Source organism: Ambystoma mexicanum, chromosome 1q, assembly GCF_040938575.1.
Source record: "Ambystoma mexicanum isolate Mex_15411 chromosome 1q, UKY_AmexF1_1, whole genome shotgun sequence".
Classification (NCBI taxonomy): Eukaryota; Metazoa; Chordata; class Amphibia; order Caudata; family Ambystomatidae; genus Ambystoma; species Ambystoma mexicanum.
Genome location: NC_090922.1, coordinates 1,245,067,204 through 1,245,084,781, shown reverse-complemented (window position 1 = coordinate 1,245,084,781; position 17,578 = coordinate 1,245,067,204). Strand labels below are relative to the sequence as shown.

General features: G+C 41.5%; 1 protein-coding gene across 6 annotated transcripts in view; it reads left to right on the top strand.

The window, feature by feature from the left end:
* The window catches only part of PATJ (PATJ crumbs cell polarity complex component), a 3,332,662-nt gene that overhangs the window by 117,181 nt on the left and 3,197,903 nt on the right, over positions 1 to 17,578 (top strand). For all 6 annotated transcript variants that reach the window (XM_069642041.1, XM_069642043.1, XM_069642045.1 and 3 more), the window contains exon 4: positions 1,528 to 1,737. In XM_069642041.1, the coding sequence (XP_069498142.1) occupies positions 1,528 to 1,737 (210 nt within the window). The remainder of the gene's footprint in view (positions 1 to 1,527; positions 1,738 to 17,578) is intronic.

The following is a 17,578-nucleotide window of genomic DNA, read 5'->3' as shown; positions in this document are numbered from 1 at the left end:
ACCTAGGTAAGAATCCACTCGGTAGAGATTTCTGTTTGATTCTTTGATCTATTTGGGGGAAGTCGTTTTATATCATTCGTTGACCGTTAATTTTTAACTTATAATCTTATGGGAAGATATTATTTCCAGTTGTTGTACCGGTAACTCAGTGTTTTTAATATGTGTATAATGGGTATCAAAAGCAAATTTAAACCTATTTTAACTTTCTTGAAACATGTCCCTCTATGTGATGTTTTTTGTGTGTATATGTGAAAAGTTCCATGAGAACTAAAACACATAAATTAAAAAAAAGTATATGAAGTTGGCCCGAGCCTGACAATGGGGGATCTGGGATGAACAGAGACACCCGAGATTGAAAGCATTGCGATAAGAGACCGATCTGAGCCAGGATGATTGGTCCAAGGTGAAGAACATTGTGTTAAAAGCAACTGAGCCCGGCTGAGGGGTATCCGGGGTGAATAGTGAATCGCCTGAGAAATTGTGTACTTGTGAAAATCTGAAAGAGGAAAAGCACGCATTTGTTTGTTGCATCAGGCCCTCTGAAAGAAGACTTTGAAAGGCAAAAAGACTTGGGAACGGAAGGCCCTGATGCTAATGTTTGAATAGCACCCTTATGCTAGAGAAGCCAGAGACTGTGCTAAGCTCGAGTGTACCGCCTTGTAACATGCTGAAAACGTGGGGAAAGGAGGCCAACGGCCTGAATAAACTGACATATCATTTCTTGGACAATTCTTTATTTTGCATGTGCACACTATTTGTATTTAGACTTAAGGATTGGCAATAGGTGTATTAGTATAGGCCCTTTTATTTTGACAAGACACCCCTAGGAATGTGTCATTATTATTTGATGGTCGTAGCTTCCTCCCATCTGTAGATTTAGGATTAGATGGGTGTTTTTTAGACTCTTTTTAAATTTCATTAAACACCCTTAAACTGTGGTCACTAGTCTGTCTTACTGTTGATACCATGCCTTCCTTAAACTACTCATTGCGGTCCGGATGACAGTCCAGCTCCTATACCTAAATACGAGCCCTTCCTTGACCAAGGACAACTAACTCCTTCTTGACCAAGGACAACTAAACATCAAGGAACTTATCAAGGCATACCGACCCCCAAGAACCCACATATCCTCAACTCTGTTCTCAATATTTTAAAACGACGACTGTGAGGCAGGTGTTGCACTACACAAGCTCACTCCTTCTGTAACTCACTACCCACCAACCATCATTGCAAAGAGAACTACAACCGCTTTAGACAGTCCCTCAAGACCTTTCCTTTTTAGGCCTTTTAAACAAGTCTATTGCCCTCCTATTGCCATCGTTTAACATGCTCTCAAACAACCTGCAGGTTGCATGAGCATTCCACAAGAAATACAAATAAGGATAAAGGCCTTCCACAACATTGGACTTTGTTGCATGCTAGCACATGTGTGTAAACCGTGTGTTATGAAATTGATTGTTATATGTAAGGTTTCGTGGTGCCACATAGCCTAACAAAACTAGTGATTCAATATATTTTGATCCTCAGTTAAACCGCATGCCATCGGACCGTTCTGCAGAATTTGATTTTTCCAAGAAGGGTTTATTAGTGATTGGTATTGACCACTCAGCGACAAAAACCTTTGCTAATGGAACATCTTACGGAACATTTGATAAATCGGCTCAATCAAGAATACTCCACCAAATCGGAACACCTGATGAAGATGAACTCCAACGAATCGTCCTACGAATGGCAGAGGTAAAGTAAGATTTTTGTTGTAAGAATGCAACTACATTTTCTTAAAGTTTTGAACGTTTTTATTTGATCTATGCTTAATGATCACGTTAACAACTAGTTTTATGTTTGTTTATAGTCCATCCCTGCTACCTTCATCTTTAATCTTGCTTTCATCATCTTGTCACATTCTTTATTTTTTTTTCTTTATTGGTTTTAACAATTGATAACCAAGCATATAACATTATCAGTGCAACATTCATAATTAACAGGTCTTAATTTCCCTTCCCTCCCCCACCAAGACCACTGTTTACCCGTCGGTCCTCGTTGTACTGGCTTTAGAACCTGGGCTGTTCGCCTCGTCTGAGGTAGCGCCTGACTCATTAGGATGTAGCAATGGCACTGTTAGCGCTATCCATCGGTGCAGGTCTGTGCTAGTGTCTAGTCTCTGTTCCTGTATCGCGGTTTCCCATGCTCCGGTTTCAGCTATCTTGTCAAACTCTTTATTAGTTTACATCTCCTGGTGTTTCATAATTCTTCAGAATTAAATGATGACTCAAAATTGTAAATGTGTGTTTGGTATTCCTTGGCTTTAATATATCATTGCATTTGAATATGTTGAAAGTATTCACCTATTATAAAATCCCAAACGTTTTCAAGGAAATCTTGTATATGGACTGGACACAAGCAATCCATTGCGCTGCTATGGGATTTTATCTGTCTATGCAATTGGCCATTCACTGTAGAATGCATTACAAGGGTTAGATAGGTTGTCTTAAGTTCCCATTGAACCACTGAAAATAAGGTTAGAACATCCGCTGAACATCCATTTTTTTTTTTTTGTAGTAAAGAAAACCTAACACAAACAAATAAATCTGGATGGATGGGGAAATGTATTAGAAATAGAAGACAACACACTAAAAAAAGATTTTTAAGCTCCGCTGAAATAAAGCAAAGGAAGTGATATAGGAGGTGACATAGTTGAAAAGAAGTTGCGCAGCAAAATTGAAAGCCTGACATGCTCTCAAATGACTCTCACAATGTCCCAACCTTCTAGAGAATGGGCCTTATTACGAGTTGGGCGGTATTCTGTGATAAATCTGCTGGAATACCACCCAATGGAATTACTGTTACCGCCACTGGTCCAGCGGAATTACTGCTGGATTACAAGTGGTGGTGGCAGAGCTAATCCCCATTTTTTTAGTTCGTTGGACTCTATGGGGCATTTTTGGCAGAACTACCGCTGGTGGAATTAACACGCAGAAATTCTGCTGATTTTTGGATTTACCTCCAGCATGACGCTGGAGGTAAATCCCACACTCCAGGGCCATACTTCTAGTATGGCTGTGTGGGAAAAGTGGCGGTCATTCCATTACTGACAATTTTTTCTGCATCGCCATACTTGTAATGAGCCACAATGTATTACAGTATTTGCATGGCTGCATGGGGATTGGCACATCGAGCTGATCTCTTTTCAGGCCTGCTGCAACTGTGAAGACGACTTAGTACCTAGCTTCTTCTTTACTTTTAAACTCTACTTCCTTTTGCTTGCTTGTATCGTTTCATGGCTTTGCCCCAGCTACTCCTGTGGGGTATTAGTTTATGCTTTATAGCCCTTTCTTTGAGTGATTCTTCCTTATGTTGCTCCTTAACTCACGAATTGGCTCTTATTTCATAACCCCTTGATCTAGATCAGGGGTGTTGCTAGGTCTGGAAAAGATCCGGGGCTGCACTGTCTGGACCGTCGGGACTCGGGGCTAGCTATAGCCTTTTGGTTGTAGACCCTGAGATTCTATCCGGGGCTACAACCAAAAGACCCGGGGCTATAGCCCCCTAAGCCATCCCCTAGCAACGCCTCTGATCTAGATCCACACACCTAAATGGTAGCGCCTCCTCTTGTGTGACTATTCCACTAAAGCTTTGGAAAACCACTAGCCTCCCTCACTACCTGTCTTGCACCATCTTGGGAACTCTTCTTTGTACATTTCCTATTGTATGCTTAACATTTGGTATAATGTAGCCTCCAGAATTGTACACAATGTAACAATGAGGTCACCAATGATTTAAAAGTGCTAACGTTGCTTCCTATTTCTGTTGGATACATTTTTCCATGTGCACCCTAATAGCTCTAAAGATAATATCTGGGTCTCCTGCTTGTAAATTGGTCTCATGTACTCTTTCCCAATTGTTGCTCATCAAGGGTTTTCCATCCTAAACCTATGCCTTTGTAACATTTCTAGAATGTACACCCTTATTAACTAGTTTATATCTGACCCTGATGGACTAATCATTAGCACATGGAGCATCTTTAGAGATGGGCCCAATGTTTACCTGCATCTGAAATGCTCCAATTGTTAAGCCGGGTGAGCAATGGTCTGCCTGTAGAAATTCAAAGATCTTGGTGTGGAATTTCCTGGAAAAGGATAGACACCAGGATGCTGAGATGCCAAGATACAGACCACATGTTTCTGTGTTTAATAGGCCCAAGCAATAGACAACAATCCCTTGAGTATCATTGGAAGCATGTCAAACTATAAGCTGGGTTTATCAGCATAGCGCTGTCAGGAATTTTGTTTTGTTCTTCCACCTCCAGTCCTTCCAGAGCATGTTCACTGAGAACTGCTACTAGAAGGTATCCAGCCAATGTGCCTCATGTATGGTTATTCTTCTGGTGTTCTGGGGGTCACAATAAGACAGTTCATCCAGAGAAGGTTTAGTGGGAGCAGCCACAATCACTTTCATGGCCTTGTCCTTCTAAGACCGGGTTCCATGGCTGTTTTTGTATTACTTTGCACTCTGGAAGTTCTTTGAGACAGGCTAAAGGTAGTTTTAGTGGGGCTCTTTAGACCCGTTCTCAGGGATTAACTTGTTCTAATTCTCCAACCACTTTTATTTAACCAAACGAGGGCATGCATTAAAAATGTGGCAAAAGAACGTCTGCAGTTGGTTTTAAGCCACTTCTTTCATGGGAATGCCCTTTTTGAGAAAATCGAATAACCCTTGTATAACTAACCTTTTCCAAACAACTATCTAGTCGCCAATTAGGTAATTTGGAAAGGGTCACAGCAGCTAATCTGTGGAGCGAGATAATTGGTATATTTGCTTTTTGCCACTGGACTAATTTACTCCAAACTTAGTTATTGATCAGTTTTCTAGAATTTGCAATAATTTCTTGTTTAGTGTAAATCCATCCAAAAGAGTTTTACATCTAAAATAAAAGTTAGTAATGTAATTATAGTCTGCAGACCAAAATGGAAATCTGAATGCAGGAAAATCCTGTACGACTACCTTAAAACAGAATTTTTGCAGCTATCTTCCTATAGGCCTGCTCTTTATTCATGGATCCCATGCTGCAAATACATTTTGATGAGAAATACAGCAGTCACCTTAGGCATGCCCTGCCACTATGTCCCTTGCCCCTGTTGTTGGTCAGCTCACAGAATCGAAGACCCAGGTGGAAGCCATGTTCAGGGCAAAATGGAATCTGCATCAAAATACGAGAAAGAAAATGCCAATGCCGAAAATAGACTAATGCGTCTGTTCCCATGTGCAAAACTTCTAAACCCCTTCCTCCTCCCAACTTCCCTTTCCCCCCAATCTAACCACAGGTCCCCATACATACCACAGGTATCCTATAAAGTGGCGTACTGTGTCTAGTAGGCCTTGTATACTGTATCATACCTATAATATAGTACCATTATCCCGGGCCCATCCCTAGTGAATTATAGGCCATGAACATCCACAATGTCACCTATAGTGCTCCTTCTTAGTATATTTGCGCCCTGTGGTCCTTTTTGGTTTGACTTGTTATCGTAGTACCTTTGCCCATCCTTGTATATCTATATGTATATCCCGGCTACCGTATTCACATGAGTGATTCGGCTAGTTCCCTGAAGCTTTTGGCTTGCGTCGGTCTAGCACAGTGCTTGTAAGCAATCATATTCCAGGGACCATAGCTTGGCAAGTAGTGTTTGCCACATAAGTTTTATTAGCAGCTTTCCAGTTAAGGCCCAAGCTTTTACGAGTGGCATTGTGTATTATCCTGTGGCAGTGCCTCCCTCTGTCCCCCAAATAGCATTGGGCCCAGAGCCATAACAATCTCTGTTCCGTCTATGAGTGTGATCTGTCTATTTACCTTCACCCCAAAATGTTCCCATCGGCGGGCAGGACCACAGGATGTGCCCCTGTGTTTCAAACCCCCACATAGTCGTCAGCTGTCTGGGCAGTGCGAAACACACATCTGGAATAGTTTACTTGGTGTATAATATAGCCTTTAAATCAGTTTACACTGAATGTCGCGGCTGCGAATGTTAACTGAGACCATTGGTATGGCTTTGAAAGCATATATATCGCCTGGGTCAAACAGAGTCCCCAGATCGCCAGACTACTGAGAGGCGAGAATACGGTTACGTGTTAGGTTATTGGGGATCCAGAGTGTGTCAAAATTACACACTTGTGAGTTCTATTGTGTTTTTCTTCATTTCTGATTCACCTGCCAATGGTGGAGCCATAAGGGATTTCTCCGTAGTGTGTATATTGATCACCTATAGTAAGGTCATATACTGGAGGGTTCATCAAAATAAGTGTGCCCCTACCCGTATCTATAAGTGAAAAGTCCTTTGCACTGCGAAGGACTGCAAAGGGCTGTTTGCTGTTCCGTGCCGCCCATTGGTTTCCACGTTTGGACTTTGATTCTCCTGTTTCCAGTGTTCGGTGTACTCGTGCTGACTTTCAGCGTGGAGGAAGTCTTATGGAGTAACACCTTTTCTGCCTGACCCACGTCAGAAGCAGGTGACTTGTGCAGAGTTGTCGCCGCCCCCTTGCCGCGCAATGCCTACCATCTTGCTCTTACTTAAGCACGGCCCTCCAGCGCACCCGCGCTGCGCACCGCAAAGGGCTGTTTGCTGCGCCGTGCCGCCCATTGGTTTCCACGTTTGGACTTCGATTCTCCTGTTTCCAGTGTTCGGTGTACTCGTGCTGACTTTCAGCATGGAGGAAGTCTTATGGAGTAACACCTTTTCTGCCTGACCCACGTCAGAAGCAGGTGACTGGACTTTCTTCCTGTATCCCCTGCAGACACTCAAGTCGCAAGGACTGAGGACTGTGTGCGGTGGGCTTATCAGTTTGAATTCTAACCATTATACTTATATATTTTTTCTTTTTTCTTTATCCTTTCATACTTTTTTTAATGGTGACTTGTGCAGAGTTGTCGCCGCCCCTTTGCCGCGCAACGCCTACCATCTTGCTCTTACTTAAGCACGGCCCTCCAGCGCACCCGCGCTGCGCACCGCGAAGGACTGCAAAGGGCTGTTTGCTGTTCGCGGTGCGCGGCGGACCGGGCTTGGTTGTAAGCACTGCGGGCTTAGTTTGTGGTGAGTTGTGCCGCATTGGCACACGAGGTAAACGAAGTGTTTAATGTTTATTTCCAAATTGGGTCTTAGTTAAATGGATTGTACAGTGGTAAATGTTTAAAAGGTACCGCAAAGATATCCGTAAACATGAAGCCTCTTATGACTATGTCTGATACAGAAGTAACGATACAACCCCCTGCAGTTGGTTTTGCGCATGTTGATATTGGACAAAATGTTTCACCGCAAGGCCCAGAGCTTCTTTCAAAAAGCAAACATATGCCTGAGATTGAGGTGTCGGAAAAAGTATTTACTCCTTTCTCACTAAAATCAGCCAATGATGTAGAATTTAGCACAGAGATATTTCTGGGAGAGATTGGCAAATCTCCTCTGCCTATCTCCGACACCTCAATGCTTGCTCCTGGCATAATTGATGCGCTAGAAAGACGCATTAGTCTTTCTTTGGGCCCATCCACTCCAGCTGCAGCTTCATGCGGCGTCCGTGAACAAGTGCACTTTCATCCTATCTCATTCCCCAATACTGATGCCTCCCAAAACAAGGGTCAGACCCTTTTGGCACCTAGTAATGTGAGTAGCTCACGTTCAACTGAGCAACCTTTACATAGGGAATTACATTTTGAAGAACCTATAAACCATGATTCCACATTTAAACAGCCACCACAGGAGTTCCCCACTGTGCCACTTTATCCAAATACCTTAATTTCTCCTATTCCGAATGCTGGCAACTCCTCCCATCTTATAGAACAGGAATTGCATTCTTTTCCAGTGCTTACTCGAATCCTTAATCTGTTAGACAAAGGACACAAATTCACACATGTACTTTTAAAGGATCTAAAAGACTCAATACTTTCTAATTCACTTCAATTAGCGAAGATTGAGGGTTTTATGCTGGCTCAAGAAGCCCGTCACAAATTCCATATAACCTGTCCCGAACGTATGGCCGAAATAGTAATAAGGAGTGTGCCTACGACTACTTCAATGCCTACCTCAGTATCGCAAAGTAATCAAACGACTGATGCCCCTTTGCTCTTACATGGCATGCCCACCTCGTTTGCAAACGTAGTGGATAAGACTGTGGTAGAGGTTCAAACTAGCTCTATTTTACCTCCTATAGAGCTTGCAGAACTAGCTAAATTACAGCATGAAAGAATCTTACAAATCGAACACATCATGTATAACTCCAAACTTTTCAATCTAGAAATGTGTGAACCGGCGAATACTTCTCCATCCACCACGACAGCTAGAACCTCCCCTGACAGTCCAATTGCTCTTACGATTTTATTGGACTCCTCGGAGTCACACGAGACCTCTCATGATAACGAAGGGTCCAATCACATGCATCATTCACCCCGAAAAATGAAAAAAGCATATCAGAGAGCGGTAAAACGTAAAAATAAGGCGAAATAAAATAAGAACTGTCCAATTATTAACACTAACACAGCCCCCCTTTCACAAAATTCGGCCTCTAACTGTGTAACAACAGATGCTTCTATGAATCCTTTGCATACTGGAGATGAGGACCTACATTTTGACGCGAGTCAACTAACTGAAGAGAGTCAAAATGCACTTCAAGTGAAGGCCTCCAAAAAAACACAAAAGGCCAAAAAGAAGGGCCCTTACATCTCCAGTTTTCACTCTATTCTGGAAAATAATTCTGAAGATCTATGCACAGTTCCTGTAGCCACCTGTGACGTAGGTAATCTACCACAGGCTGCTACTAGTCAAGCAAACTTGAACAGGTTCTTTCCGCTGATTGAGAACAAAAAAACTGCTGGTCGTGCAGCTTTAAGTATCCTTAAGAAAGAACTATCGGTTACAGACACGTCGAACTCGACGTCAGTTCAAGTAATGATTCATCAGCCTGTTTCCGGTATTTCGACGTTAGGATCTCCGGGATCTTCTAAGCAGAGTCAAGAAGCGTGTATTGTCACGTCTGATGTATCTGAACATGTCTCCACATTGTTAAAACCAGACCACGAAGTAGCCCCAGTGCAGGTATTGCCAAACATAACATCTATAACTGTTGGCTCAGCTATGGCGACTACTGCTCAGGCAGAAAGACATGAGGGGTCTATGCAACCTACGCAGTTTGTTGAAACCCAGTTGTCTCCATCGCCAATACTAACAAATAACAAAAGTTCAGTTTCCTTTAATGACATTTCTGAGGAAAATCAGACTCTGATTGGATGGGTAAGTAACCCACAGATTAATGGCAAGACATCCATTAATCGCACTTTCTTGATGAATACTCTTTATAAAATTCCCTCTTTGCGCAATCTACTCTCACATGATGTGGACTGGATAAAGTTGCCATTGATTAATAACAACAGGATGTTGTGCAAAGTTTTATCGCCTATTATCGCGAAACTTATTTGGGAACACAAAACTGATTTATTATTTTTAGGTCTGGAACTTCAAGCCTTTTCATCTGTTGAAAAGGCTATGCAATTTTTGGAATTTATTCCTCCGGTGGTGAATAAACAAGATAATACTAAGAAGGATTTATCTTCTGAGCAATCTGAAAACGCCAAAATTTTGGCACAACTTGCTTTGCTGACTTTAGCATTAAATGGCTTAATGGGGATATTACCTAAACCAAATTCTCCGGTGCACTTAGCCTCTTCAACCTCTATTCCTCCTGCTAAGTCGTAACATAAAAATCTCATTATTCAATCATGGAACTGCTGGGGTTTCAATAACTTCTTAACATGGTTTGCAAACAAGGAGACAAGAATCCTACCTTCTATTCTGCTCTTGCAAGAAACCATGTGTGTACATGACTTCCAACTGGATGGATTTACGGCCGTTCACAAGGTCGCCTTTCAACCTCCAGCTGGACGTCCTGTAGGTGGACTTGCCATTTTATTTAATAATGATCTCAAATTTGTAATAAATCACACAGCTTCTACTCAATTGTTCTTATTGATAGATGTCACGATTAACATTGTTGTGCCTAGAAGGATGGTGCTGATTTCACTTTACTGGAATCCTCATTATCTGAATATTGTCAACGCTATGAATATGTTAAATGATTCCATTATGGACATTTTCCACACTTAACCAACGGCTGAGCTACTGATCGGTGGTGATTTCAATGCATATCTAAACGCATCTGCGAAGGACGCAATTCCAGCTCAATGTTCACGACACTTTAATATTGCTGTAATGAATGGCCTAAGATGGGTTAATCTTCTTTCTAGTTGGCGTCTTTGCATTATTAAATCATCGTGCTCTAAATCCCCCTTTACTTGGCACAGGGGAATGCTGCTTCCACTATTGATTATATAGTTAGTTCAAAACATTTTGCCGGTTCACTATCTTTGGTCAATTTATTTTTTCCGCCATACGGAGATCATGCCATCTTAGAGTGCACTTTGTTAATACAAACTGAAACTTTTGATAGGATACACTCGTTAGCTTTAGCCCAGTCCGACAAACCATCTATCTCTATCCGTTGGAACATGTCCACATGTCGGCGACTGGCCTTCTTAGTGAATCGTGATTTGTGGCCTGATGCCCAACATGATGACATCTCATCTCAGGCCATTCTTGATTGGAATGGTCACATGATACAATGCCATCTTAGAGCTTTAGCTGATTCCTGTTTGAGGCAAGTTAATATGTTGCAACCCGTTAATAGTTTAGTAAGAAGTATTGCGGAATTAAAAAAGGAAAAAAAATTGCATTACGTGAGGTAAGGAGGGAATTTGGCAGTACGAATTGGAACAATATGATTACAGCCAAAAAAGTAATTTATAGACACTTCAAAAACAAGTTAAAAGCGGCTCGCATTGCGTTTCATCTCATTGGCAATCAGAATATTGTCCGTCTAATTTGTAATCAAAATATTCGGGGCATTTGGAAAGTTCTTAGATATTCGAATAAAGCCTCCCAGCCCGCTTTAGCATCAGCAATAGATGGCAGCTCATGGTTTGTATTCTTTGAACAAAAGTATTCCCTCCCAAAGAGATTCAATCAAGCGGATATCTCTGGTATAGAGAAATACATTCCAGAGAGTTGTCCTTGGGTGGTACAAGATGTTCTATCTGCAATAACAAAGTTAAAATCCTCAAAGTGTGCTGGCCCTGATGGTTTGCCCCCGTGTGTCATAAAAGATGACCCTGCTTTTTGGTCTAATGTATTTTTGAAGACGTTTCGATCTATCTTCAAAACTAAAATTCTTCCCCCTTCTTGGGTTAAGTCTATCATTATTCCAATTCATAAAAAAGCCCCCCTGAATGACCCGCTTAACTTCAGGCCAATCGCGCTTATTGATGTTGCTGCCAAGATCTTTGCTCTTCTCCTACTCACCGAGGTAGAGAAACACATTAAAGCAGAAAACATCCTTAAAGTACAGACAGGATTCAGAAAAAACATGGGGACCCAACTAAATGCCACCATTTTGGCACATTTCATTGCTGAAGCTCACAATCCGATCCATGGTCCGATCTTAATTGCGTCATTGGATTTATCATCGGCCTTTGATTGTGTAATTCGTAGTAGACTGTGGAATAAAATGTTAAAACTAATTTTCCGCCGGGTTTGGTGGCGCTAATTGCGCTTTTACACCATAATACATCTATTAGAGTACGCATCACCAACAAAGGCCTTGTAACAGATTCCATTCCAACAGCAATTGGTGTTAAACAAGGCTGCAACCTTGCAGCAGTCCTGTTTAATTTATATCTATCTGATATTGAAGGCATTTGGGACTCTTCACAATCTAATATTGTTAAGCTGGGGAAAGTTCATCTGTCCTGGCTTGCATATGCAGATGACGTGTTACTATTTGATAGTACGCTTCCGGTCTCCAGAAAAAATTGGAAACATTTAACATGTATTGTAGAAGAAATAATCTCATTATAAACTCCGCCAAATCAAATATTCTTATACTTTCATCTAAAAAAAAGATGCGCAAATTTCGCTGGCATTTAGATTCAAACTATATTCAAATTGCTGTTCAGATAACTTACTTGGGGTACAATCTTGCAAATAATTCTTCTTCAATCTTCTGGCAGCGAGTAATCGCCGAAAAAGTGTTACCCTTACAAAATCAAATGAAAATAATTTCTCGTAAATATTGTACATTTTCTTTAAGTCCTTTGTTTGAATTTTACTTAAAAAAGGTAGAAGCAATTATTCTATATGGTTTGGATCTGAATCTATCTGATTTATCTTCATTCTTAAACAAATTGCAAGCCAAGTTGTGGAAGACAACCTTATGTCTGCCCACTTCCCTTCCCAACGCAATCTTACGCCATGAGCAAGGCCTAAACTCTCTGGCATCGCGCCATACTTGGCGCCGCTTGAAAACCTTTCTAAAAATGAGTTTCCCTGAGGAAAACTCGCTATATGAAGACTTCCGGACTATGTTGAAAGAGTCTCAGCCTAGGTCTATTGCTTGTTTTCAGCAGCGTATACAACTTACTCTATCTAATATCAATATATCTGCAGATGACTTACAACGGAGGCTTAGTATTGCTCATAAGCGTTTATTTAGGAATGATTGGGCGGAAACTTGCTCTCGAATAGCGAATTATTCATCCTTTACGGAATATGCGAGGTATATACATGTTCAAATGCCCCGATTGCAATACCTTATGCTATTGCAGAGTGTGGAAACTCGTGCACTCTACATGCGATTTCGCTTAGATCTGATGCACACTAAAATGAGAATGAGAAAATGGTCTAATAAAAATATCAACTTTGGTGATATTGGCTGCAGATTCTGTAAAACTCATGAATTTGAGGAAACCCTAAAACACCTCTTCTTGTTTTGTCCGGCCTTTGAAGTGGATAGACTAAAAATCATTAATTCATTTAGTCCTACTAACACTCTAATTGGAAGAGAATTAATTTGGTCTCGCTGTATGTGGGGGTCGTGTAATTCGATAATTTTGGCAACTGTTCGACTAGTGAAAATTATTGATACAGCACTTACTTTACATGTAGAACATGACTGATAATAAGAATTGTTGAGGTAACTGTTTTGGTTATTTGGCATCTGCTTGTGCATGTTTGCTGAAACTTATGAGTTTACAGGGTCTATCATTAATGTATCTGCTTAAGTCAAGTGTTATGTTAGATACACATTGAGAAAGTAAATAGAGTATTTTGTAAATATTTGTTTGTAACTGATATGTAATGATGTGGAATGAATTGTTTTAAATATCTGTAAAGTAATTTTGTAAAGATGCGTACGCATCAAAAACCAAAATCTTTTAATAAAAAAAAAATTTAAAAAAAAGGAAAAGTAACGAGGTTTTGACTCTCCATTAGCTTGTGGATGTCCGGTTTATTCCTTCTTGTCTTAACTCCTTATTTGTGGCAATTTATGGACTATTTATCTCTAGGTAACCACTCGCATACCTCTTGCATATGACATTAATCGTAAAATGGAAAATACTCAATAGAAATTCAATGGGTTTTTAAATTTTTCGTGTGAAATAGAATTTAAATAATATTCTGGTTAAAAAAGAAGACAAATTGAAAAGAAACCCGATACACAAATTATTCTATGTAACATAAAATAGGTGAAATCAAGGAAAAAACAATTCAATTCAAGTGTAAATCAAATATCTTCCCCCTCTGTAGTCTTAATCTAAACCGTGATTATTCAACAATTGGAATTCATTATTGAACTTGGTGCTTAAGAAGACCTAGAATGTCAAAAAGAAGTTCAGAAGTCATTTATAACTGAACAATCGGTGACAGTCATGCATTAGTACTTGCATCCCATCTTTCTACAAATTAAATGCTTTCAACAAGACATAGACTCAATGTTCAATTAGTACATGTAACCATTCCAAAGTATAAAGTCCTTGGTAGTTGTTCCAGGATTGACTAATTTGTACTCCTGGTCCTGTGGTTTTATGAGTCTTGTGTCTGGGTCTTTGAAATACAAGATATCTTTGTCTTGCCAATGTGAAAAGAGTGACAGACTCTTATAGAGAACATGCATGGGACTAGAGATAGTCAATTGTGGTTCCCTATTGTCTTCAAGTTTCGGCAGATGCAGAGGTTATTGTTGCCGCCTTCCTCAGGGCGTCAAGTTTGAAGACCCGGCTGTTTTTTCTACCTGCCGGGAACTATATCCCAAGTTCCGGGACATGCCCGCAGTGGAAAACGAAACAGTTTGGAGCCAGTCTGATTCACACAGCCCGAGTATTTGCCTCCTGTCTGGGAAGCTAAGCGGGGATCGATCTTCATAGAGGTCCATCACCCTGACATGTTGCCACATTGTATCTTGGTTGGGTTGTAGCTTGTAGTGTAGGCCATATGACAGCAGTGCCCTAACACAGCTCCAACCCGGGGTCGCCTAGCTTCGGCCGGAGTCTCATTGCGTGAGCGTTGGTCCCATTACCGGGTGTGTGTTTTTCATTTTGACTGGAAGCTTGTTTAGGGGGATAGCTAGGGCCTCAGCCAGCGCAAGCAGCGTCAATGGGGACAATTCCATAGCTTTCCAGCTAGTCAGGCTGGCTTCATTGAGCCAGCATTTGGCCCAGCATATTTCCACGGCCTGGTAATGTTCTCCAAATCGGTAACGCTAGGCGACAGTCTGGTTTAGAGGCCACGCTTTTTGGCCCCTCCATACAAATTTAGATGCATAGACGACCAGTTCTCTGAACATCTGACTCGTAGGGGCAAAGGGGAGCGTTATTGACAGGAGATTTCGGAAGAGAGTTCATTTTGAATGAATTTATCCTTCCGGAGAGGGATAATGTTGTAGAGTTGTAGTATTTCACTCGGGGTTGGGCAAATTCTAACCCCAAGGTATTGTTTGTTTGTTTTATTCATTTGTAATGCGCACCAAACCCGAGGGTAACAGGACGCAGCAGTACAGGACATGCGAAGCTTCAGGTTACATGGTTACAGATAAAAAATACAGGTGGTAATATACAGGCAAAATCAGTTACACAAAACAGGCATCGAAGTAAAGATGAGGATGGGCTGGGTTAGGGTTATGTACAAACCAGGTGGGAAGAATAAGTCTAAGCTAATAAGCATCTAGTTGTTAGAAGATTTCAGAAGGTTAATATTGCCGGATCTAAATCTGATGTAGGATTGCTCGATGCGTAAGGGGTGTGGCAGTGAATTCCAAATTTGTGCCGCTTGGACAGGGAAGCTGGCGCCACCAAGCCTTAGTTAGTTTGATTCTCGGGATGATAAAGCTATTGGCATTGGTGATTCTAGATGGCCTGGTAGAGCTTCTCTTTAGGAATCTATCCGTAAAATAGGATGGTGCAGCATTATTCATGGCTCTGTGAGTAAGGGAAGCGACTTTTAAAAGAATTTTATTTTGGGTAGACAGCCAATTGTTTTTACGCCTTATCTTTGAAATATGTGATCGTCTAAGTATGCCGAGAGCTGCTCTCAAGGCATTATTTTGGAAGATTTGGATTCTATGGGGGAAAGATTTGTTAGCGCCGATGTTTAAGGCATTGCAATAGTTGAGCCTTGACAATATAAGTGCTCTAGCTAGGATGATGCAGTTATCATCTGAAATAAATGGTTTGCGTGCTCTAATGAGCTTACATGTGTAAGCTGTAGCTGAGGCTAGAGAATTCACCTGTTTGTTGAAGGAAAGGGAGGCATCCAGATAGAAACCAAGTGTCTTCACCTCCTTGGCTACCGTAATCGTATTCCCATCAATCTTGAAGGAGATTAGTCTTGGCCTAGTTTCTTGACATTTGAATGGGTGCCCAGAATGATTAATTCAGTTTTATCATCATTTAGGCATAGACAGTGGGTTGCCATGCATGCCTGGATGATGAGATGCATCCTATTTACCAAGGCCAAATCCTTGTTGTAATCTCCTGAAAGTGGAAGGAGAATCTGGGTATCATCTGCACAGTTGGTGTAGGGGATACCAAGAAGGTCCAGATCATCAAAAAGGTGCTTGGTGAATATGTTGTATAGGGTGGGGGATATGCAGGATCCCTGTGGAACTCCCCACAGAATGGGGATTGGGTCTTCTGCAGCTGACGAAGAGAATACCCTCATGGTCCTATCGCTGAGGAAGGATTCTATACCAAGTTATAGCTTCTTTGGAGAAGTGAGCCGCTGAGTTAAGGTGGCTGCAAAGGACCTCATGGTCAACGAGGTCGAATGCAGCCGAAAGATCTAATAGTAAAAGGAGGGCTGGTTTGCCTTTATCTCGTAACTCATCTATTTGCGCCTTTAAATTGATGAGGGCTGTCTTGGTGCCATGTTTGGGTCGGAAACCTGATTGACGTGCTCCTAAAAGTTTGTTGTTCTAGGAATATTTGGATTTGTATGTATGCGATCTTGTCCAGGATTTTTACCAGGAATGGGACTGCCGTGCTGGGATGATAGTTGGTGGGGATGAGGGGGTCTCGATTTTGTTGTTTTAAGCAGAGGCAGTACCCAGGATTGTTTCATATTGGTCGGCACAGAACCTGAGGCGAATGAGGCATTGACAAGTTTGGATATGAAGGGGGAAGAGTTCTCTGGTAGCATCTTTTATAAATTGGGCTGGGCAGAGGTCTCCTTGACAGTTGAGGGCTTGAGGGAAAGGATGACTTTCTCTACCTCCAGGATGGAAGTCTTGGCGAACCTAAATTGAATAGCTGAGTTTTGTTCCTTAGGCTGTAGGTTGGTATTGGCTTGGGGTGATTAAGTGATGCTTTCTTTATAACTATTTTTTCTTTTGGAGCAAGGCTATTTTGTTTGATAGTGCTTGTTGTATCTCTGTGCACCACGTTTTATCTTTGGAGCATGTATCTGGGATGGGAATAGGTGACTCTAGCTCCTTAAGGATGGAGAACAGTTCCCTCATGCTCAAGTTAGCATTAGAGATACGTTTATTGTATGAATTGCGTTTGGCCAGGAGGATTTCCTTTTTGTACTGGGAGGAGATTTCTGAAGGTTTATTTTTATGGTCTTCTGAGGGGGTTAGCCTCCATGTGGATTCACAGTTCCTCTTAAATTGTCGTAGGTCCTTTAATTCAGTGGTGAACCATTTATTGAGATGGGATTTAGGTTTACTCGGTCTGAGTTTGAGAGGGGCAATGTTGTCAAGGGTTGTTAACATGATTTTGTTGTACTCTTCAACAAGCATTTCCGGGTCTAGGTGTTCTTTTAGTTGGTTGAGAGTGGGTAGGATGGAAGGAATCACTTTGTCTTTTGTGATATTTTGTTCCTAGTTGGACATGGCGGGGCTATGATGGGGACTGAAGGGGGTGGTCTGGAGGTGTAAAGGTCAAAGGACACAAGGAAGTGGTCCGTCGACCGTTGTTGTGAGATGGAAGTGATGTTGACAGTGCAGTTATAATCCGCTAGCCAATCCAGAATTCTCCCTTTTGGAGTGGGTGGGTTCTAGGATTTTTTTGCGTTAGACCTAATTCATTGAGGGTTTTGGCTATGGTGATGGCATATTTTTCTAGTGGGTCATTGTATCCCAGATTAAAGTCCCCTAGAATGAGCATTTGTATGGATATTTTAAGATTAGACAGTAGACTGTTGATATCTTCCTC